Source organism: Barbus barbus (genome assembly GCF_936440315.1).
Source record: "Barbus barbus genome assembly, chromosome: 40".
NCBI lineage: Eukaryota > Metazoa > Chordata > Actinopteri > Cypriniformes > Cyprinidae > Barbus > Barbus barbus.
In genome coordinates this window covers 18,821,023-18,846,439 of record NC_136718.1, presented here as the reverse complement: position 1 = coordinate 18,846,439, position 25,417 = coordinate 18,821,023, and the positions used below count along the sequence as shown (strand labels likewise).

The 25,417-nt window shown below is 36.6% G+C and overlaps 1 protein-coding gene across 2 annotated transcripts in view; it reads left to right on the top strand.

The window, feature by feature from the left end:
• The first annotated feature begins 655 nt into the window (after positions 1-655).
• LOC306859845 (diacylglycerol kinase alpha-like) overlaps positions 656-25,417 on the top strand; it is a 33,926-nt gene continuing 9,164 nt past the window's right edge. The window contains exons 1-8 of one of the 2 annotated variants that reach the window (XM_079401187.1): positions 656-903; positions 13,523-13,621; positions 15,520-15,596; positions 19,197-19,326; positions 20,056-20,130; positions 20,202-20,251; positions 20,376-20,450; positions 20,815-20,931. In XM_079401187.1, coding sequence (XP_079257313.1) covers positions 13,546-13,621; positions 15,520-15,596; positions 19,197-19,326; positions 20,056-20,130; positions 20,202-20,251; positions 20,376-20,450; positions 20,815-20,931 — 600 coding nt within the window. In that variant the 5' untranslated portion in view covers positions 656-903; positions 13,523-13,545. The remainder of the gene's footprint in view (positions 904-13,522; positions 13,622-15,519; positions 15,597-19,196; positions 19,327-20,055; positions 20,131-20,201; positions 20,252-20,375; positions 20,451-20,814; positions 20,932-25,417) is intronic. The other variant, XM_079401188.1, reaches the window with a different exon arrangement.

Here is a 25,417-nt window from a genome sequence, read left to right as displayed (position 1 = left end):
GTAAGGATTTGATTGGAGCTTTTACAATCTGGTACCACAAATTCCTGTATTAGTTAATCAGGCATTTGGCAATCAAATATATTGCAGTTTGATTATGTGACAACTGTTAAAGCAATTGCGCAATCTAAGCACAGATACAATCACTCAGAAGCCAAACATCATACTGAAAATGATGGCATTTGATGATGACACTTAATAGTTTAAATGTCACACCACCATGTTGATTGTCCAACTATAAATGTAATAAGTGCATATAAGTGAGCAAGGCACCGAACCCCCAATTGCTCCCCGGGCGCCGCAGCATGGCTGCCCACTGCTCCGTGTGTGTGTGTGTGTGTGTGTGTGTGTGTGTGTGTGTGTGTGTGTGCGCGCGCGTGCGCATTTGTTCACTACTCACTGCTGTGTGTGTGCACTTGGATGGGTTAAACGCAGAGCACCAATTTCGAGTATGGGTCACCATACTTGACAATACGTCACGACTTTACTTTATATACTACATCTATCTATCTGTCTGTCTGTCTATCTATCTATCTATCTATCTATCACTAGAGTTAGTGTGTTCAATGAGAAGCAGTTCACACACACACACACACACACAGAGAGCATCTGATCAAAGTGCATCGCTCAGCTCAGACACGAGTTCGGGCGGTGCTGTGACTCTATGGGAGTGTCACTCACAGTTAGGCGTGTTCACTTCACTGTCAGTTCTCCACCGGATAAACACAGCTGAACGCTTTCTCACAGGCGAAGCTGGTTTTGCCTCCGTCGCCACTTATTTATTAATATTTTAAGCGCTGAAGCAGTTTTCGAAGTGCATCTGATACTGGCGATTTTGCTCTTGGCGTCTGTTTTAAAGATAAGACAGAATCACTAACCGGGTGCTGCAGACCTCGAGATATTAAGGTAACGCCAACGCTTATTTATTTTTGTGGTAAAATGAGTGAATTTTACAGAAGTGACGACCGTTTAAATAGTAATAGTGATTTTGTACTGTGTCGCATGTAGTTTTTATGCATGGCTTATGGTAGAGACTCACAAGGTTGTGTCTCAAAACCTCTGACTTTCCTAAAAGCGTGTTCGAGCGTTTGTATCGATGCCCAGAATGCTATATAGTTAATGATGGGAATCGTTTGGAATTTAATGATTCTAAGTTCGATTAATCTTGACCAGTTCGGTTCCATAACGTTTCCATTTAGAATTCCTTTCTTTTATGTATTTTTAAAGACCCTCATTAGAGATTAGAGTTACTGCCCTCAATAGTTGTTAGGAAATTATAAGATAGTTCCAGGTTTCTGTGCATTTTTAAAATATATTTAATGAAAATTAATTGCGAAAGGTATTGTTTACATATGGCTTTTCACAGACTTTTACTGAGGCAGCAGTCCGATAACTGGTTCTAAATATTAAATACAAATACTAACCCAACAAAATGTGATAACAAATTTAAATTAATTCTTATTTTTTATAAAATAAATTCAATATGCATCTAATATGCATCTCAAATTCAGTTGTCATAACAGTCAATAACTCGTGGTGGTAGCATAACATGATGATGAAAATATTAAGTTGCGGTTCAGTAAATGAGTAATACAGTTGCTCCCGATTGGTAAGTGTTTTTGATTTACAAAAAGAATCGGTTCATAAGATTCATTCTTTTGGCAGGCAGTCTGCATTTGTCGCGCTGTATGTTTATGATTCATTAAAAGAACCTGCTCATATGAGTCATTTGTTAGGGAATCGGACTACTGTTTGATTACGGACTGTAAATTCAGTAGTAGTATTGCGGTGAATAGTAGTGTCAGAATTGTATATTACAAATACATGCTTGTTAACTCATCCGAACGTAATGATTCGCTGAGCTAAAGATAGACAGCTCACTAGATTTTGAGACACAGTCTAGCTGTGCGATTCTCAGACTTGTTTTGTAATGCACAGCCCAGTCTATTTTTAATTGCACCGGTTAACTGCATTTTGGTGGTTTTCCTTTTTGCTTCGAAGTTGTCGATTCGGGTTGTTGTCTGATGTTTTGTTATGCTCGTTCACTGAACTATTTGCATAGACTGTGGATCTTAAGACATGCTGTTAAGTGCTTGGGAACTTAAAATGCGCTTAAAAAGAAGGTGGTTTTGGACGTTTTTAATGTTTAAAAATACAAAGGCTTGGTTCCCCAATGTACTTCACAGAATAGCCTGCCATGCTGAAAAAAAACAGCTTAAGGTGTTTTGCTGGTCTCAGGTGATTTAGGATGGTCTCCCAGTTTGAGGAGTCTAATCTGGGTTAAGGTGGTCTCCCAGTCTGACCAGCCAAAAAAGTTCCCCATACTCCTTCATAATCGTCAAATCAGCCTGGTTTAAGATTATTTATTCAGCAGTGTTCCATGACACTAAATTTTATATTTCTGCTTCTTATGTATCAATGTGTTATTTGACACATTTAGCTCATCTGATTAAATACTTGTTGCATTCTCTGGATTTTTCCCTTGAATTGTTTACTTTACCGTTATCTCTTCACAAGACTGCTGACATATCTAAATGTCTAGACTGTTTTAGTAATACAGAGTTTACGTAAATATTAATTTCAATGTCCTTTCATATAATGTGAACTGATTGTGTAATTTAAGATCATCCTGTTTCATCACCATAAGAGATTTCAACTCTTCCAGTTCGACAGGCATCATATTTATAAGGCTGGAAGCTCTTTGTCTCATCGTTCGGGTCATGACATGAGTCACGACAGTTGAAGCAAAGGGTTTTGAAGCGTTCTTTCAGTTCCCCTGCTTTTACACCTTTTTGCCAAATTACTTTCAAAGTCAGTCATTCTTGTTTTTCCACTCTTGTTTCTGCTGTCGTGACCAAAACATATCTGTCTCACATGCTCATATTTTAATTTGCGGGTTTGTATCTCTGACTCATTTGAAAGCCTATACTAAATTTGTGGATATCCCTAAAGAAATTAAAAGTCCTAATTTAGTCGCACATTCTCTCTGGAGCTCTTGGCTTGGCTTACCTGATAATGGTAACTCATTCTCTGAGGAATCTATAGTCTTATGGGCTTGGCTAGAAAATCACAGGGTTGGTTTACTGTCTTCCCAGTAATCTCGTGCTTTTATAACTTATGAGCCAAGCAGTGAAAACTGGACTCAGGAATAGCCCATCTTTCCTAAAGCTCAATCATGATCTAACCCTGTTTATGCAATAGAAATAGACGAAGGTCTAGCTTTGTGAATGGAATGTGAGTCAATATTCACTTCACCACAAATTTCCTCGCTTTTAACAGACCAAATGGTTAGTACTCATTAGTCTCTTATAAGTCAGGGAACAAAAACTGGATATTGCTGATCCAATCCGCTTGTGTATTCTCATCTTTCCATTCAGTGGTCAGTAAAACACCACCATGTTCTTTGGCTTTTATAGAATAGTTGTAAATCAGAATGGTACAGATTTATAAGAATATCAGGGCTGCAGACAAAAAAAGGATGAGGACATGAAGCAGCCAAATCAAATGGAGTCTCACAAATGTACTAATAAAACAAGCACATCACAGTATTGGTTCCTAGTTCTTAATGAAGAATCCCTTTTCTTTTACAATACCAAAAAGTGATTCATTGTTCAGTCAAGGAGTCAATTAATGAATTAACAACTCAGAATGATTCACTAAGTCAGTGAGTCTGACTCATTTGTGAGTTGCTGTTTCACAAATCTTTCGACTGACATTGTCACTGTTTGTTGTGAAATGTTAGTATCGTTATTTTTCAAATGGACTTTAAAGGGGCCATATGATGTGAGTTTTCCTTTGTCTTTGGAGTGTTACAAGCTGGTCATGCATATATAAGATCTGTAAAGTTACAAAGACTAAAGTCTCAAACCTAAAGAGATATTCTTTATAAAAGTTAAGACTCATCCACACCTTCTTAAAACACCTCATTTTTTCAACATGCCCCCACATATTTACGTCACTGTGTGGGAAGATTTGCGTAACACCGCCCAAATGTTTACGCAAAGAAAGATGTGAGGTGTAACTTTTATTCTCACTGTAGTATTGTTGCCGCCGCTGCCATGTCGTGGAGACGCTGTATGTTTCCAAATTTGGTAAGCTGTGTAACATTTTCATAACAGCCGTAGTTCACTGACAAGCTAGGCAATATCGCATTCATAATTGAAGGCGATTCGTCTGCGATTATGAACACGATATTGCGTAGCTTGTCAGTGAACTATGGCTCTGTGTAGTAAATGCCACTCCATCTGAAAGCAGGTGATGGCGATTTACTACTAATCATGAAACCGGATTTACTGACGAGATGCGCATGATAGTCAAATTCGATTAATTTCACAGCCCTAGTAATATTATATTAGTAATATTACGCTCTAAAAATTGCTGTGTTAAAAACAACCCAACTTGGGTTATTTGGCAACCCATCGCTGGGTAAATATTGGACAGAACACATTCTGGGTTATTTTGACCCAGCTGGTTAGGTTAATGTTTTTACCCAACATGCTGGGTTGTTTTATTTAAGGCAACTATTGTTTAAAAATTATTATATTGCTGCCTTAAAATGGCCTGGAAATTAAAAATCACACAGAATTAATCAAATGGTGATATTTTTCATTAAGCAAGAACACATGGACAAACTACAAGACAAATGTAATTTATTTGGGTGAATACAGCATAGTTTACAATATTACATAGGCCTACATTTAAACTCGTTCAACAAGCATTTTAGAAATAAAAAATGTAACATTTAAAAGTATTCATTTAAAATACTTGTAACATTTAAAAGTATAAGTGTAATCACTTTTTACCAAAATAGTGCTAATTCGCGTGCCGGTGTGTCGCCAAAATCTGAGCCGGTGAAGGGCTGCTGTTCGCAGGGAACTGTGAACTTCAGACCACAAACAGTACTGAGATTAGAGAACATATTTTAGCATCAAATTAAATTCAACTGAGTATTATGGTGAATAAAATCCATTTATTATGCAAGGCAAAAGCTGTTTCCATTGTGTGAAATGCCCGCTGCTGAGACAGCTGATTGACACCTCGTGTTTATGTTGCGTTGCATAAAATAATATAGGCCTAATTTACGGCACAGTAAAGACTTCATAAATTAAATACAATATATACAAACTTTTATTTCGCTAACGAAGTGCACCAAATCCAGTGGTTGGGTAGAAAAAATAACCCAGCATTAAAAATGACCCAGCAACTTGGTTACAGAAAAACTACTTGACACTGGGGTAAAAATTTTCAATATAACCCAATAAAATTACCCAACAAGCTGAACCCAGCATTTGGGTTAAAAAAAAATAACCCAGCATTTTTTAGTGTTTTTATTTTGAATAATTGTTTAATATATTATTTAATAATATTAAAAAATATTATTTTTATTATTTGTTATATTGTTAGGTTTTTATTTAAAGGTTCACCCAAAAATGAAAATTCTGTCGTCATTTACTCACCCTCAAGTAGTTCCAAACCTGTATGAATGTCTTTGTTCTGCTGAACACAAAGGAAGATATTCTGAAGAATGTGGGAAACAGAGCAGTTCTGGGGCACCACTAACTTCCATAGTATTTTTTTTCCTACTATGGAAGTCAATGGTGCCCCAAAACAACCTGGTTACAAACTTTCTTCAAAATATCTTCCTTTGTGTTTGGCAGAAAAAAGAAATTCATACAAGTTTGGAACTACTTGAGGGTGAGTAAATGATGACAGAATTTTCATTTTTGGGTGAACTATCCCTTTAATGCATTTAAAATTGCAATTTTTATCAGGAAAAATCTCTGAATGTGTTCATTGTGCGATGAAACCTTCTAGTGGTTGTTTTTATTGTGAAGTGTTTCGGTGTAGTTTAGGCTGCATAAATGTAGTAATTATATGCATAAATTATATAATTACATGTCCTCAAATTTTTCAGTTGAGTCCGTTTCAGCTGCAGACTCTCTATGATTTCTCATGGCCTCTGATGTACACGGTAATGAAATCTAATTGGCTTCACCAGTGGCTTCGACTCTTGTTATTGCTCTGTGTAGGAAGGAGACAAGCGCAACAGTTGCTGCGAGTCTGCTGTCTGTAGTGCTCTCTCCGTGTGGGTGTAAGTACGTTTCTAACATGTGTCGTCTCAAGCGTGTGCCTTTGCACAGACTGCGCAGCAGGCTGGAGGAGGACGGCGTGCACGGCTGCTGTGCAAGCTCAGGCATGCCTGCGGGTAGTGAGTGACTTTGAAAGGGTTTCCTGCGCGCCGCTGAGGCCCCTTTTGCTTTTACGAAAAACTCGTCCTGCCACAACTTACATAGTCAGTGATGCTTTTTTTCCATTGAAATGCAACTTGTAGAACACAAGAAAGGAGCTGAGGCAGGTGAAGCACAGCAGGTGATCTCAGATGAGGTGTGACTCGTACTGCTTTACAGTTTGCGGCCTGTTTTATGGCATGTCTTGAACTTTGCCTGCCGTTTGTTTAGCAAACTGAGAGTTTAAAGCTTAGTATTTTTCTAATTTAGTGCACAAAAAATTATCTTGAGCTACCCGTGCAGGGAGGGAATCAATTATTTCCACTTTTTCAGTTGTTGCTTACAGTATAACATTTTTGACATGTATGAGGTGGATAAATGCATGCTACATCGCCCCGAAGAGACAAAAATCATCTGCTTTTGTTGAGGTGAATGATTCACCCTTACATCAGCAGGTGGAATGCAAAGCAGTCTGTTTGAAGGTTGTGTGCACTGAGAAGCATGCGTAGGTGGAGCGGGCCAGCAGGGGAAGACCCGCGACTGCTGCCTGGGTTTCCTCCCCCTCATCTGTCTCTCCCCTCCTCCCTTCCTCATTCTAGTCCTGTCAGTCACCCTTGGCAACGGTCTGAGGCAGCGCAGCTGATGGGGAAACTCTTTCCAGAGCCACCAGGATTGGCAGTTCTTACTGACCAGATGTACATTGTGTTTCCTTGGAAAAGCTGAAATGATTTGATTTGATCTGACTTAATCTAATAAAGAGCAGCTCATAACCAGCAAAATTAAGATTTCAGAGTCAGAAGAGGAACCCATGATGGAAAAATTATAATTATATTTTTTTGGTTACATCCAATACTGATGTCAGTTATTTATTTATATATATATATATATATATATATATATGTGTATATATATATATATATATATATGTGTATATGTGTGTGTATTTATTTATTTATTTATGTGTGTAAAATGATTGTTTTAAAAGTAATAATAATATGTATTTATATAAAATGTATCAAATCTATTATATAATCTATATAAATGTCTATATAATCAATTATTATATTTATAAACTAATATAAATAAGTGAATTATATATACAGTGCCTTCCAAAAGTATTGGAACAGTAAAGACAAATTGCTCTGTTGGCTGTGGAGTCAAGACATTTACAAATATGATTAAAAGATGAATATGAGACAAAACTACAGAATGTCTATTATTGGGTGATTCAACACATAGATGTTTTACCAGTTAAGAAGCTCAGCACTTTTAGAGTTTCATCCCTCTATCTGATGTGAGCATAAGTATTGTAACAATTGCCTCACAGGTCTTTCTAAGTGATCAGCTGTGTCCTGTTGCATTTAATTCTTCAGATATTAAAAGCAGGGATGTCGTATCAGTTATATCCATTACTTCTGTATTCTGAATCTTGCATTCGATGATGACACACACAAACCAGGATGAAGATGAGGGGGCTGACTTTAAGAGAAAAGTAAGCAATTTGGATGCTAAAAGAAAAGAGGAAGTCAATTAGAGCTCTAGCAAAAACAAAGGGCATGGAGAAATCAAGAGTTTGGAAAACAGCAGCGACACCAGCAACCAACAACTACCTGATCGACTGAGAAAACAACAGTAGTTGATGACAGACAAATCATAAAAGCTGTGAAAATGAATCCTAAAAGACGTGTCTGTAAAATCACCAACAACTTCCAGTAAGCTGGGATGATGCTCTGACAATCTACTGTCCTCAGGAGACTTTGACACAGAATTACAGATGCTACACAGCAAGATGCAAACCTGACCAGCACCAGAAATAGAAAGGCAAAAAAGCCAGAAGAGTTTTGGAACTGTGTTTATGGACTGATGAAACAAAGATGAACCTTTATCTAAGTGATGGGAAAGCAAAAATGTGGAGAAAAAAAGGGAACTGCAAATGATCCCAAGCATACAGCCTCATCTGTAAAGCATGGTGGAGGTGGTGTCATGGCATGGGCTGCCTCTGGAACAGGCCCTCTCAACTTTACTGATGACTTAATGTATGATGACAGTAGCAGAATGAATTTGGAAGGGTACAAAACCATCTTGCCTACCAATATTCAAGAAAATGCCACCAGATTCATTGGGAAGTGCTTCATATTGCATGTGACCCAAAACACCCTGCCAGTTCAGTCAAGGAATTTATAAGGGCAAAGAAATGGAAAGGCTTCGATTGCCCAAGTCAATCTCCAGATTTAAATCCGACTGAACATGAATTTCATCAGCTGGAGAGGAGAGTAAAGGCAGAAAATCCCCAAAACAAGCAACAATTGGAATTGGCTGCATTAAAGGCTGGGAAAAGTATTTCAAAGGATGAGACCAAGAGTCTGGTGATGTCTAGGGGTCACAGACTCACTGCTGTGATTGTGCGCAAGGGATCTGCAACTAAATAATAGCTTTTAATATTTTATATCTGTCTTATGTTCAACTGTCCCAATACTTATGCTCACATCAATGAGTGGGATGAACTCTAAACAATAAAATGTGACATTCTGTAGTTTTGTCTCATATTCATCGTTTAATCATATTTGTAAATGTCTTGACTCCACAGCCAACAGAGCAATTTTGTCTTTACTGTTCCAATACTTATGGAGGGCACTGTGTGTGTGTGTGTGTATATATATATATATATATATATATATATATATATATATATATATATATATATATATATATATATATATATATATATATATATATATATAGGGATAACTACAAGGAAAGGTCTTCATAACGTCTTCATTACGTCTGCTGAGTTATGAAAGAGCAACCTTTGAGCAATCAGATAGATATTCCTCTAGGGAAGGAAGGGGAAAACACTTGAATATATAAACTCTTGCAGATACAAAGCAGCAGTTTGACTTGACACAAGGCGACAGCTTGTACAAACAGCACAAAGCTTTAAAAAGTATTGTTCCTAAAAATAGTTTTAAAAGGCATTGTAAAGGCAAATAATACATGAATGGCTAATATTAGATCACTAGAACAGGCTTGTAACCTCAGTATTTTTATCTTGCGTGAAAATCACTCACCGCACCTCTGTCTAGTCAATGTTGTGTTCTAAGTCCAGATTTTCTGGTAAAGTGGGTTGGAAATGCAACTTAATAGGTGAGATAGTGGCTGGGTGATTTACTGCTGCAATTTAATTTGTTGGCCTTATGCAACAGTCATTTGCAATGTTGCATGTTTTCTTTTAGTAGTAGTAGTTTACCTGTAAACAGAGCTCGCAGAGCTAGTTTATACAACATTCTTCAAATTTTAAAAGGAGTGTACATGGAATATTTGAACACTGTCACACTGCAGCACTATTTAAGTGCACTGCCAGCTAAAGTTACAAATACAGGAAGAGAGAAGCATGCCACAATGCACAATACAGGGGAATCTCTCAGCAACATGAAACTAACTACTACAAACTTCCACTACTTCCTTAATGTTACTGACATTTCTGTAATTCTGCTGACATTTTTACCTGCATGATTTAGGATGGCATAAAGATTACCATCAAAAGATACACATGACTCTCATGTACTTGTGGGGGCTGCCAAGTGTAATATTAGAATAGTAGAGCAAACAGTAATATACAGCTTCAAATATATTTATTTTGTGATAAGGAGCATTATACAGCATGTTATACTGCTAAATAAATACATTTACATTAATGCATTTAGCAGACGCTCTTATCCAAAGCGACTTACATTGCATTCAAGTTACAGGTTTTTTTTTTTTTTACATTTTATCAGCTCTCGCTTTCCCTGGGAATCAAACTCATGACCTTGGCGTTGCTAGCGCCATGCTCTACTATTTGAGCTACAGGAAATGAATAAATAAAGGACATAATTTGAGTTTATTTATATAATATTATTAAATATTGGTTGTCGGGCATTCATTATAAAAAAATGACCTGAGAGCCGTAATCAATAATAATATAAAACTGAACCTTCATCTATAATGGAAAAAACAAATTATCCACCTGGGCTAATGGACACATTGGGCTGAATGAATGTGCTTCTTTATGGTATAAATGACAGGCAGCCGTTTCTGAAAAATGAAAACAATTTATAGTCTAAAAGTGTGATGTTATGGTTTGCGTCTTGTTTTTGTGGGTGGTCTCAAAAACTGTGTACTTTGAGCCGAGCCACAAAGAGCTCTTAGCGCTGCATTTTACTGAACCAAGTGTTTGGTGAAGCAGAGATTTGTCTCCTTCCAAAAAACAGAGAGCTATGCATGCAAATAAGTGATGAGGAAGCCCAGAATCAAATTACCACGCTTCTGTGCTCAACCCAAACAATTAGAGATTCAGAAAGACAGCGAGAGAGAGACCAAGACCTGCAGCCAGAAGCAGTAAACTGCAGCAACTGACTATTAAAACTGGTGTGAAGCAAGACTGTCAGTATCAAATATGACCATTCTGTTGGTGTTATGCTTATTGTCATTTGGTTTAACATTAATGAAAAACTCTCATAATTCACGCCAAACTCGTGTAAGACTAAAAAACAAGATAAATAACAAGTGTTAAACAAGATAAATAGTGTTCTGCTCAATTTCATGACAAAAAGGGTGCGATTTAATCACGATTAAAAATTGTAATCTATTGACAGCCCTACTAAAAATAAATATTATTATATTTCGTATAAAGAAAATGAAGCCTGTTTTAGGCCCAATAGGAGTTATTGCATTGTGACATTATTTTCATGACAATTAAACCAATCTCCTAATTGTCTATAGCGTATTGAAATGAAAAAAAATCTCATTCGTATTACAGCAGTATGAAAAAATAATTATATAAGTAGACATCACAAGAGTAACATTGGTACTGACTTTAATTCATGCTGATTTTACGTTATGATTTTCTTCTAAAGCAGGGGTGTACTTATTTTTACTTATTATTTTTCAGGTCAGTATATTAATGATCATGACATTTCTCCATGAGATATATCCATTTTAATACAAATCTTAGAGCAGAAAAATCTGATTTGAAAATATGTCGTTTCATTTCACAATGTGACTCAATTTGAAAGCATGCAATTCAAATGATTATTTGCTAGCTAGAGAACCTCGACTTTTTCCTTGACTTGATTTAAAAATACATAAGTGACATTTAAAACATGTGTTTCTTCTATCATTCCAAAATGATTGATAAGACTGCAGTGTGTATGTAAAATGGTCTGTCATGCACTGGCTAGCTTCTGCTGTTGACAGAAACGTATTGCTTTTGTTTTCCCAACTTTCTCTCTCTTTCTCTCTCACACACACATACACCCAACCACATATACATGGAATAGGCCACACAAACAAAGTTCCTAGGCAACGACACTAACCTTTTGAGGGAATTAAGTGAGAACGGTGTGACCCTTTGTTAGCTCACATCACATGAGAGGAGTGGGTGTACGGGCTTCATTCTCGCTGCCTTTTCCGTCGCATCAGAGTTTCTGAGCTCTATCATTCGAGGAAGAACATAAACTACCTTTAAAGTGTATTGTACCATTGTTCTCATGCTAACAAACTTTCATAAGAGGTTAAGGTAATAGTACTCCTCCTATTTGTCAGACTAGAGCTTTGCATATGTTTGTTTGTTGGTTTTAAATATGTGGCTAGTTTTCTGTGTTCACAAAAACACACATGCAGAGTCACTGTTATGAAACTTTTATTTCTACTACTATTATTAGTTGCTAAAAAATAGATCTCTAGACGTAGACTTGCTTTAAATAGGTCACCCATTTATTCTCCATAAAAGCTGTTTGGCTTGTGTTAAAAAGTTTGAAGACACGTTAATGAATGTGCACAGGAAGAAAAGCTTTAGCCTGGGACTAGCATACTGATCTCCCTAGACTGCCTTTTTCTTTAATGAGAGTGCTGATCCATTTTCCATTACAGATAAGACCCAGAAACATGAGGTTTCTATATAACACACACACACACACACACACACACACACACACACACACACACACACATAAAGAGATATTGTGTCTCATTTAGCCTCTTGTCCTTGAATATGTTTTGATTGTTGTGCATAGCTGTACTCTTTATTCTTTCAGCAAATAAAACAGTAATATGTGAATATCAAACTCGTTTCTATCAGCTCTCCACTGGTGTCATACACAGAACACACGACAATTCTTTTAAATGGGAACATAACCTTTTTGTTAATCATGTGACCTATGAGCAGAAGCGGGTTTTATGCTGGCATAGTTTTGGTTTCTTGAGTATGTCGCAGTGACTTTACTATGTAAATGGATGATTGATGATGTGACATCCTGTTTTACATAGCCAGGCTGATATACATAAAAGTGTCTAAACCAGTGTTTCTTTTTTAAATACATAATGCAATAAATAAATGATAATTTTTTATAAAACAATAAAAGATGTTTAATGGTTTTGAAAGAAATCTCTTATGCTCACCCAGGCTGCATTTGTTTTGATCCAAAATGCTATAAAAATAATTCCTTTGATGCATTAGTGTTACATGATCCTTCAGAAATCATTCTAATATGCTGATTCAATGCTCAAGAAACATTTCTTCTTATTATAATATAGTTGTGGCAACCATGATACATCTTTTTCATATTTCTTTGGTGAATAGAAAGTTCAAAAGTTTATTTGAAACTGATTATATTATTATTATTATTATTAATATTATGTAGCAATTGTAATGTAATGCCTTCCTGGTAAATAAAAGTAGGCTATTTGTTTCTTATATATAATATAAGAAACATGCTGCAGCATCCAGAATTTTTTACATATTCTTTTTATATATATCCAGAATGCAGAATTCTTGTATGGTTTGACTATACAGGACACACTTTTCTGTTAATGCATGAGTAGCAAATTATTCAGACACATTTTTAGTCTTTGCTCAGCCTGAAAGAATAAGTAACATTTTGGACATCAGAAAGGCAAAAGGTGAACTTGTTACTTTCTTTTACAAAAGGTTCTCCGTGTTCATGGACTATTTTATTATCATATAGTATTAGAATATTCACACTAAAATGCAACAATGATTAATTTTGTCTGTCATTGTCAAAGCATTTATGGAATGTGCAACGAGAATGACAACAGTGTACATGCTTTGTATTTACATAATTGTGTCTAAGTCTAAAGCTTTTCTCTCATCATCAGTATCTTAATGGCTTTTGGTTATATTATGGGTTTTCCTTTCGCTTTAAGTGCATGAAAACATCTTAATGCATAAAAAGAGAAGATGGATATGGCTTTCATCTGTGTGTTTTCCTCTCACCAATCTTTCTCTTTCACTCTTTCAGTGTTATTCAGAGGCTCTTGCGTGATGTCAGACCCGGGCGAGTCGGATGACAGAGAGCTGAGGCCGGTAGACTTCATCCAGCTTCAGCAGTACATTGACTGTAAGTCTGTGATGCCCACACATCCCTCCCACTCTCACTAAACGCTCGGCCTCATTACAAACCATGACTCACTCTCAGTCCTTAAGTGCGGAATGACACTTTATTCTCAGGGTCGAAAAAACATGCCATTCGTGTGCATCCAAGACATCTGTGAGCCCAGTTTACTTACAGTTTTACATGCATGCATTTGCTTAAGTATTTTATACATGGACAACTAGTGTTGGGAAAGACTGACTGATTGACATCATTTGGATTTTGATAATGTCAATAATATGATGCGATGAAAGACAAAAAGAAAATAATTTTTCTGCTTACACTTTATTTTAAGGTGTCCTTGTTATTGTGTAATTGTACAATGACTAATGACAAAGTAATGACTAATATTATTTAACAACATGTACTTAATATAGGTTTAGGGATAGGAATAGGGTTTGGTTTAAGGTTGCTTGCATGTAATTGTTTAATTTACTGTTATTACTATAATATAAGTACATGTAGTAGCATGTAAAAAGGACACCATATTATCAGTCTTCTCACTAACATATCTAATTTAATGGACGCTGAAAAGTGTCACGTATTGATGTTATAGAATAATAATTAATTCATATTATTCAATAGTATTCTTAATAATGCACAATGATCATTGTTACTACACTAAGAAAGGATTTGATGTAAATAAAACAAATTATTGGAATACATTTTACAAGACAATATGTTTCTGTTTTATCCACTTCAAAATGTCATGTTTAATACAGAGTGTTAGTTGCCATTTCATTCTAAATGTTTGTGAAACACCAAGTATTTTTCAATGTATACAGTACACTTTCATGTCCTTATAGGCTATATTATAATATATTGGATAAAATATTAAAATCACAAATATTTTGCTTTATGCGACGTTACAAGCTTTTAGAATGAATGTGTATATATATATATATATATATATATATATATATATATATATATATATATATATATATATATATATATATATTTGTATATATATATATATTTGTATAAAAGCATCGGATAAATGCTTAAGTGTAAATGTAAATAAATTATTCCAGGTGTTTCTTCATGGATGTTCCATTTCAATCTTTAAAAGCACTTCAGAATGAGTTGTGAACTGGTAAAGCATATACTATAATATATTTAGGATTTAAATTTAGCATAAAAATAAAAATTACACATTTTATTTGCAATTTAAAATAATTTTGTCAAAATACATAGGGCCATCATAAATCCTTGTCCTGGTAAATCTGATTTGTAAATTGCTTAAAATGTCATTCTTACTGAAGATAATAACTGAAAAGTAGTTTGACCAAGATCATCCACTATGCAGGCATTATTCATAATTGGCCAATCATGGCAAGAAGGTGGGATTTACAGAAAACAGTCAAAGCAACGCAAAACTACATTCATATAACACGAGGACTGGAGAGAGCACATCAATAGGAAAACAAAGCCAAAACCTGGACAGTTTATGCAATTCAGAAATCCCAGCCAGGACATGTCCATGAATATATGGATATATGGTTCCGCCTATTTTGAATGGCCGTCAATGGAGAAAGACATTTTTAATTTCCTGTAATTGTAATATCTGACCAGCAGGGGCTAACAGGGTCATACTAAGCAACCAAACCTTGACCCCTTTGATTGCTCCATCCATGTGTCTCATGCATGATTGAAGAATTTTTATACAGTAAGGTTTTGTAGATACTTGCCCTAAATGTGTAGTGAGTTCTTGCTAAGCCTGTTTTTCATGCAGGCTTGATGTAGATTCATTATAAGGTGTGATATCTGTGGTTCTTTGTGCCAAAATGTCATCTTGTCTTTTTTTTCTCTCTCTTTCACTCTTTCTTTGCTTCCTCCCACTCGCCCTCTCTATCTCTTTGCAGACTGCAGTTTAAAAGTAAAAGATGTGTTAAAGGAATTCAATGCAGATGGCAGGTTAGCCAAGTACAGATACGGAGAGGTGAGTGAACAGGCTGCCAGGGGCCAACTGTCAGCACTCTGCTTTTACAGCATGTTAGTCCAATTACCCATGAACAGATCCATCCATCTCTGTAATGTGAATCACTTCACGTCTGGTTTAGCATATCTGAGCTCATCCGCTGGACGATTCATGTAAGGTGTACCTGCTTAGTCAAACTTCCTGCTGTTATGTGAAGCTGTAGTGGGTGGTTGCCAGGTCTTTTTTTTTCTGCGGTTCCTATTCTCTGTGATTTATTTTTTTATTTTTTTTTAAAGAGTATTGCTACGCATTTACTAGGGTATTCTGGTGACCTGAGCCAAAACAGCTGATCCCCAAGTAGTTATGATGCAAATCACAGGGATTTTTCAACCCGTTTCATCAGTTTGCTGGCAAAAATTGTCTAAGAGCACATCTCTTCAATAAGCTGCATGATTTAAGCCTATAAAGCCTACTGTATCATGTTTGATATATGAATTTCTAAGGCCTCTAAAATGATCAAAACTTTGCTGAAAACCTGTTGTACACAATCGTCTACATGCCTTCCGCATGATATTTGATATTTTGGTCACACTTTATTTAAGGTCTAATTCTCGACATTAACAAACCATTAACTATGACTTTTGCATCAATAAACTCCTAATTTGCAGCTTATTAATAATTAGTTAGGTAGTTGTTATTGGGTAGGATTAGGGATGTAGAATATGGTCATGAAGAATATGTACTAATAAAAAAAGCCAATGTTATTAATAGGCATGATAATAAGCAACTACAGTGGGACAAATAAGTATTTGATACACTGCCGATTTTTCAAGTTTTCCCACTTACAAAGAATGGAGAGATCTGTAATTTTCATCGTAGGTACACCTCAACTGTGAGAGACAGAATATTAAAAAAATCCAGAAAGTCACATTGTATGATTTTTAAATAATTAACTTCCATTTTATTGCATGAATTAAGTATTTGATCACCTACCAACCAGCAAGAATTCTGGCTCTCACAGACCTGTTAGTTTGTCTTTAAGAAGCCCTCCTATCCTCCACTCATTACCTGTATTAATTGCATCTGTTTGAACTCGTTAACTGTATAAAAGACACCTGTTCACACACTCAATCAATCAGACTCCAACCTCTCCACTATGGCCAAAACCAAAGAGCTGTCTAAGGACACTAGGGACAAAATTGTAGACCTGCACAAAGCTGGGATGGGCTACAGGACAATAGGCAAACAGCTCGGTGAGAAGGCGTAATTATTAGAAAATGGAAGAAATTCAAGATGACTGTCAATCTCCCTCAGACTGGGGCTCCATGCAAGATCTTGCCTCGTGGAGTATCAATGATCCTGAGAAAGGTGAGGGATCAGCCTAGAACTACACGGAGGACCTGGTCAATGACCTGAAGAGAGCTGCGACCACAGTCTCAACGGTTACCATTAGTAACACTACACCGTCATGGATTAAAATCCTGCAGCGCACGCAAGGTCCCCCTGCTCAAGCCAGCACATGTACAGGCCCATCTGAAGTTTGCCAAAGACCATCTGGATGATCCAGAGGAGGCATGGGAGAAGGTCATGTGGTCAGATGAGACCAAAATAGAACTTTTTGGTATCAGCTCCACTCGCCGTGTTTGGAGGAAGAAGGATGAGTACAATCCCAAGAACACCATCCCAATCGTGAAGCATAGGGGTGGAAACATCATGCTTTGGGGGTGCTTTTCTGCAAAGGGGACAGGACGACTGCACCGTATTGAGGGGAGGATGGATGGGGCCATGTATCGCGAGATTTTGGGCAACAACCTCCTTCCCTCAGTAAGAGCATTGAAGATGGGTCGTGACTGGGTCTTCCAGCATGACAGTGACCCCAAACACACAGCAAGGGCAACTAAGGAGTGGCTCCGTAAGAAGCATTTCAATGTCCTGGAGTGGTTTAGCCAGTCTCCAGACCTGAACCCAATAGAAAATCTATGGAGGGAGCTGAAACTCCGTGTTGCCCAGCGACAGCCCCAAAACTTGAAGGATCTGGAGAAGACCTGTATGGAGGAGTGGGCCAAAATCCCTGCTGCAGTGTGTGCAAACCTGGTCAAGAACTACAGGAAACGTCTGACCTCTGTAATTGTAAACAAAGGTTTCTGTACAAAATATTAAGTTCTATTTTTCTATTGTATCAAATACTTATTTGCTTGAAAAACTTGAAAAATCAGCAGTGTATGAAATACTTATTTGCCCCACTGTAGTGATAGTGTGTAATAGTGAGAATTGGTGTTACTGATATTTTATATTTCAGCACAATATTTCATATTTTATTCATAAGTAAAAGGCCTTTTAGTATAATTCAAAAAATGTCCACGTCCACATGTAATGATTTTAAATAAAATGTAAAAAAAAAAAAAAAAAAAAAAAAACTTTTATATTGTTAGTAATATTTCAGGATGAGCATTTACTGGACTGAAGCATTTTTTTTTTTTTTTTTTTACATCCTGTTAAAATGTAAATATAAAAATAATGCAACAGGCTTTTGAAGACTGTTTATTTGTACAGAAATAAGTTCATTTGTATCTAAATCATCGTTGTTTTGCATTGCATATGTTTTGCCCTCCCCAATTAGTAAAGATCTTATTGGTTTACATCACAAGCTATCAGAATTTTATCACAAAAGCCTGATGTATTAAATATTATGCAAAACATAATATTTAATACATCAGGCTATTGTGATAAATATTATGCAAAACATAATATACATATGTATTAAAATCTAAAATGATATATATTAGATTTCAGAATGGTTCGATAAACTGTTCCATTGGGAAAAAAAAATACTTATTTCTGACTACTTTCCTTTACAAAGTTAGCTGCTTCCAAACACAATTATAATAGTTAAACAACAGGAAGTTCAGTGTAAAATGGAAAGAGATTGCTCTGATATCGTGGGATTATAGCTTTTAAAAGATTTGCTATTCAGACATGCTCATGTTGCAAAGATTTAGTCCGTATACCTGGTATGTGCACTAGTTTTTCAGCTGACTATGTGCTGACTTGGCTCTCAAACACTGGAAATCAATGCTTCAAGAGTTTTGTTTCAGGAATTTGTCTCACTCTAAGCTTTATATTTTGCTTGTGTTGCGTGACTAAAGCAAAATAAACAACAAATGATGTCATGGAAGTCTTGCGTATGCCAGTATGGGAGGAGTATCTGACTAGCATAGCATATATCTCAGTTTTCCTCTTTTTACTCCAGATAGAACAGCAGTATCCTGAGGCCTTTGAAGTTTGAATACAACTTGATAGGCTTTTTTTCCCCTTTTAAAAACTAGGACAGGAACAGCAGGCACTGTTAGTAGAACTAGGATTAGGTTTGTAGTGCAGAATCTAATTGGATCTCTGTTACATCCCCTTGAGAAGGTTCTAGATAATTTTATGACTTTATTAGTTTCCAATAATGTGTACTTTCTGAATGATCACCAAAATAGATGTTATTAAAAAGCCCAATGATAAATTCCAAAAACTAAGTGTGTTAGTGGTTTGTGTGTATTTTGTGTTCCTTGAATGCGTAGCAGCCTTTAATGCACCATAACTCATCCTGTATTGTACAAAATTATCTGTCTTTAGTGCATTGATGAGGAAGGTTTCCGCCTCTTCCTGAAGACATATTTGGAGGTGGAGGACTTCCCAACGGATCTGTGCCAGCGGCTGTTCAGATCCTTCCAGAACTCAGAGTCAGCAAGATCAGATGAAAACAGTGGGTCATGTATATGTATGTGTGTATACACATACATGCATACACTACCATTCAAAAGTTGTTTTTTTTTTTTTTTTTTTAATGGAATTAATACTTAAAAATGTCAGTAAAGACATTTATATTGATTCAAGATATGTCAAATAAATGCTGTTGTTTTAAACTTTCTATTCAAGAAAGAATCGTAAAATTAAGTATAATGCTTTATGCACAAATATTAAGCATCACAACTGTATAGCAAGTCAGCATACTAGAATGATTTCTTATTCTGCAAATTCATGTCATCACAGAAATAAATTACATTTTAAAATATATTAAAATAGTTATTTTAAATTGTAATAATATATATATATTTTTTACTGTATTTTTGACCAAATAAATGCAGCTTTGGATAAGAGACTAATTTCAAAAGTTTCAAAAAATATTACAGACTCCAAACTTTTGGAATGATAGTGTACATGTATAGGCCCCATGTATAAGCAAATCTTTAAGTGAATCAACAAATTTTATTACATTACAGGGAATCATATTTATTTATTTACACCGTTTAAAGGCACTTTCTCAGTTCAATACTATGTTTGATAAAATGCTATCAAAAAGATAGGATTTACTATTTTACTCTATAAAATAATTACTCATTTTTAACTAGTTTTTTGTTTCAAATAATGAAACTAATAAAACAGAGGATTTCTTGTATTCTGAATATAAGGCTGTCTTTGATTTCGCTTTTAGGGGAAGTCTTTCTGAAGGATGTGTCCTGTTATTTCTCTCTCCTGGAAGACGGGCAGCCCATGGACAAACTTGAATGTAAATCTCTTTGAATCTCTATAATAATTGTTGCCATCTTTGCAGTACATCTCCATGTTTTCCCTTCACAGTTGCCTTCAGGCTCTATGACAGAGATGGCAACGGTGTCCTGGACAGTTCGGTGGGTGGTCTTAGCCTGAAATATAATCTACTTCCAATTCCTCATTATGTAACAAAACTGAATCATCATGCTCAAATTATATCTTTCGGTAAAGTCTATAACCAGTCATGTTTCTGAAAAACAGGAAGTGGACCGCATTATTGCCCAGATGATGCACGCAGCAGATTACCTCGGTTGGGATGTGTCTGAACTGAGGCCTGTGAGTTGTGTTTTTTTTGTGTGTGTGTGTGTGTGTGTGTGTGTGTGTGTGTGTGTGTGTGTGTGTGTGTGTGTCTGTGTGTAATATTTGCCAAGAAGAAGTTATATGCCTATGCATTCGACAAGATACTTTCCTTCTTAACCACACCTTGCTGAAGAGACATTCCTCCTAATTTGGCATGAATCAACTTGTCATGGGGCAAAATAAAGAAGCTAAAAAATTAATCTGACAAGATCATTTGCATTATGTTGCTCCTTATGATTCAAATGAAGTGATGATTTAGTTACATCATATACAGGTTACAACAGAAACACACTAATATAAAAGCATATACTTTCTCATTGCACAATGTGCTTGTTCTCAGGTGCTGAAGGATATGATGACAGCGATTGACGCAGATAGCAGTGGAACGGTGTCATTACAGGAATGGGTGGAGGGGGGAATGAATAACGTCCCGCTACTGGTTTTACTGGGACTGAAGGTAGGAAAACACAAGCATAGATTCTCACTGTCACAGATGGACTGTGACTTATGACTTTAATTTTGGAAGGACTGCAGGAGCACATGTACACACACAAACAGTTTACACCATTATTCACACACACACACACACTCTAAATGCCGGCAAATTAACATAAATTGTAGTAGATGTGTGGTTACTTTCCTGTTTGTGTGCTGTAATTTAATTGTTTATATAATTTTATAATTCTAGCTTTGCCTTGTTTTTAAATTGTTGTGCACCTCCACATGGTATGTTCTAAAGTGGGAGGAGCCTAACTCTATAAAAGGACTCCTGGTAGCCATTTTAAATGGTGTTTTTGGAGTGTGTTGAAACTGTGTGCGGGTTGTTGTACTTTTGGGCCTGAATATTGGCGTAGTCAGAGTACACCCGTGAACATCTCGTAAATAGTTTTGAACCGCTTTTGTATATATATATATATATATATATATATATATATATATATAATTTCTTTAGTTTTTTTTTCCCCTTCCCTTCATTTTTTTTTTTTTTTTTTTTTTTTTTTTTTACTTTTTTTGGGGAACCTCCAAGGTTGCACTGAAATAAACACCCTGGACTGAATTCTTCCTTCTCTCGTCATTGATTGTACACCCTCTCTGCGGTACACCCTAACACTCAGTTTCAGATGCAGTATCAGAGAGCTGCTATTTTTAGAGCGTACAAGACTGTACCTCAGATTACACTGCTCGGAAGCAAAAAGAAACAAAGAGGAAACATTCAAATTTACTAGATGTATATATTTATTGCGCTCTGTCCTACTGAGAACACTCAGGCTTAACCTCAAAATAGCACACCAACAAAAGCCTGCTTACTTTGCACTAGTGTAAGCAACACTGACACTTTCAAAACATGTTTGGATGCACGCACATACTTATATGCACAACCAAAAGCATATTACCATTTTTTTAAATTAATTTATTTTAAATTTTTTAAATATATTTATTTTATTGTCATATTTTATTTTTACCTCTGATCAATTTTAAAATTGTATTTTATCATCATATAAGAATTATTTCACATGAATTAAATAAAATAAAAAAAGTATATATAAAATTTAATTTTTCCAGAAGGGGCTTTAAAAAACAATAAAAAACTTACCATTTTATGAAAATTATTGCCCACGCACACACACACATATATATATATACAGTGGTGTGAAAAAGTGTTGGCCCCCTTCCTGATTTTTTTATTTTATTGCATGTTTGTCACACTTTAATGTTTCCACAAATGGTGAAAACATGGAACAGCGGTAAACCTTCCCAGGAGTGGCCGGCCGACCAAAATTACCCCAAGAGCGCAGCGACGACTCATCCAAGAGCTCACAAAAGACCCCACAACAACATCTAAAGAACTGCAGGCCTCACTTGCTTCAGTTAAGGTCAGTGTTCATGACTCCACCATAAGAAAGAGACTGAGCAAAAATGGCGTGCATTGTGGAGCTTCAAGACGAAAACCGCTGCTGAGCAAAAAGAACATAAAGGCTCGTCTCAGTTTTGCCAGAAAACATCTTGATGATCCCCAAGACTTTTGGGAAAATACTCTGTGGGCTGACGAGACAATAGTTGAACTTTTTTGGAAGGTGTCCCATTACATCTGGCGTAAAAGTAACAGCATTTCAGAAAAAGAACATCATACCAACAGTAAAATATGGTGGTGGTAGTGTGATGGTCCGGGGCTGTTTTGCTGCTTCAGGACCTGGAAGACTTGCTGTGATAAATGGAACCATGAATTCAGCTGTCTACCAAAAAATCCTGAAAGACAATGTCCGGCCATCTGTTCGTGACCTCAAGCTGAAGCGAACGTGGGTTCTGCAGCAGGACAATGATCCAAAACACACCAGCAAATCCACCTCTGAATGGCAGAAGAAAAACAAAATTAAGACTTTGGAGTGGCCTAGTCAAAGTCCTGACCTGAATCCTATTGAGATGCTGTGGCATGACCTAAAAAAGGCAGTTCATGCTCGAACCCTCCAATGTGGCTGAATTACAACAATTCTGCCAAGATGAGTGGGCCAAAATTACTCCACAGCACTGCAATAGACTCATTGCAAGTTATCACAAACGCTTGATTGCAGTTGTTGCTGCTAAGGGTGGCCCAACCAGTTATTAGGTTTAGGGGGCAAGCACTTTTCACACGGGGCCATGTGGGTTTGGATTTTGTTTTCCCTTCATAATAAAAAACTTAATTCAAAAACTGCATGTTGTGTTTACTTGTGTTATCTTTGATTAATATTTAAATTTGTTTGATGATCTGAAACATTAAAGTGTGACAAACATGAAAAAAAATCAGGAAGGGGGCCAACACTTTTTCACACCACTGTATATATATATGTCCCATGCAAATCTGTTGTAGATTTAGTTACATTGCTAGGAATCATGTAATTTATTTAAACACTGGTACAAGCAATAGTGACTCTTCTAAAACATGCTCACATGCATGCACATGCTTATACAGTTGGGCAAAAAAGTATTTAGTCAGCCACCAATTGTGCAAGTTCTCCCGCTTAAAAAGATGAGAGAGGCCTGTAATTTTCATCATAGGTACACTTCAACTATGAGAGACAGAATGGGGGGGAAAGAATCCAGGAAATCACACTGTAGGATTTTTAAAGAATTTATTTGCAAATTATGGTGGAAAATAAGTATTAACAAAAGTTCATCTCAATACTTTGTTATATACCCTTTGTTGGCAATGACAGAGGTCAAACGTTTTCTGTAAGTCTTCACAAGGTTTTCACACACTGTTGCTGGTATTTTGGCCCATTCCTCCATGCAGATCTCCTCTAGAGCAGTGATGTTTTGGGGCTGTCGCTGGGCAGCACAGACTTTTAACTCCCTCCAAAGATTTTCTATAGGGTTGAGATCTGGAGACTGGCTAGGCCACTCCAGGACCTTGAAATGCTTCTTACGAAGCCACTCCTTCGTTGCCCGGGCGGTGTGTTTGGGATCATTGTCATGCTGAAAGACCCAGCCACGTTTCATCTTCAATGCCCTTGCTGATGGAAGGAGGTTTTCACTCAAAATCTCATGATACATGGCCCCATTCATTCTTTCCTTTACACGGATCAGTCGTCCTGGTCCCTTTGCAGAAAAACAGCCCCAAAGCATGATGTTTCCACCCCCATGCTTCACAGTAGGTATGGTGTTCTTTGGATGCAACTCAGCATTCTTTCTCCTCCAAACACGACGAGTTGAGTTTTTACCAAAAAGTTCTATTTTGGTTTCATCTGACCATATGACATTCTCCCAATCCTCTTCTGGATCATCCAAATGCTCTCTAGCAAACTTCAGACGGGCCGGACATGTACTGGCTTAAGCAGGGGGACACGTCTGGCACTGCAGGATTTGAGTCCCTGGCGGCGTAGTGTGTTACTGATGGTAGCCTTTGTTACTTTGGTCCCAGCTCTCTGCAGGTCATTCACTAGGTCTCCCCGTGTGGTTCTGGGATTTTTGATCACTTGTGATCATTTTGACCCCACGGGGTGAGATCTTGCGTGGAGCTCCAGATCGAGGGAGATTATCAGTGGTCTTGTATGTCTTCCATTTTCTAATAATTGCTCCCACAGTTGATTTCTTCACACCAAGCTGCTTGCCTATTGCAGATTCAGTCTTCCCAGCCTGGTGCAGGTCTACAATTTTGTTTCTGGTGTCCTTCGACAGCTCTTTGGTCTTGGCCATAGTGGAGTTTGGAGTGTGACTGTTTGAGGTTGTGGACAGGTGTCTTTTATACTGATAACAAGTTCAAACAGGTGCCATTAATACAGGTGGAGGACAGAGGAGTCTCTTAAAGAAGAAGTTACAGGTCTGTGAGAGCCAGAAATCTTGCTTGTTTGTAGGTGACCAAATACTTATTTTACAGAGGAATTTACCAATGAATTCATTAAAAATCCTACAGTGTGATTTCCTGGATTCTTTCCCCCCATTTTGTCTCTCATAGTTGAAGTGTACCTATGATGAAAATTACAGGCCTCTCTCATCTTTTTAAGTGGGAGAACTTGCACAATTGGTGGCTGACTAAATACTTTTTTGCCCAACTCTATGCACAGCCAAATGTATATAATTATTATTTACATTTTTATTTATTTAATTTTCACTTTATTTTAGTATTTACATTTTTATTTTTAACAAGCACACATGAATGTGGTGCTCAGGTGTGCACACATTTTTGCCAGTAAAGTCATGATGGGTGAACCAGATTAAAAACTTTGAAGAATTTTTCAGTAGTAAACCCATATAGATTTTCGATGAATCTAAATTTTGTGTCTGTGGTAGTTCACAACTAGGAGGTATGTACATACCAGCAGCAAATAGACTCGTGAATTTTTGCAAACCAGACATCCCTTGCATCTCATTAGCACATCATGCATAAGATCTACTTTATCTACATGACATCTCATTAAAATAAGCATGCATCTGAAGAAGGCTTGCGTTCAGAATATCCCTGACAT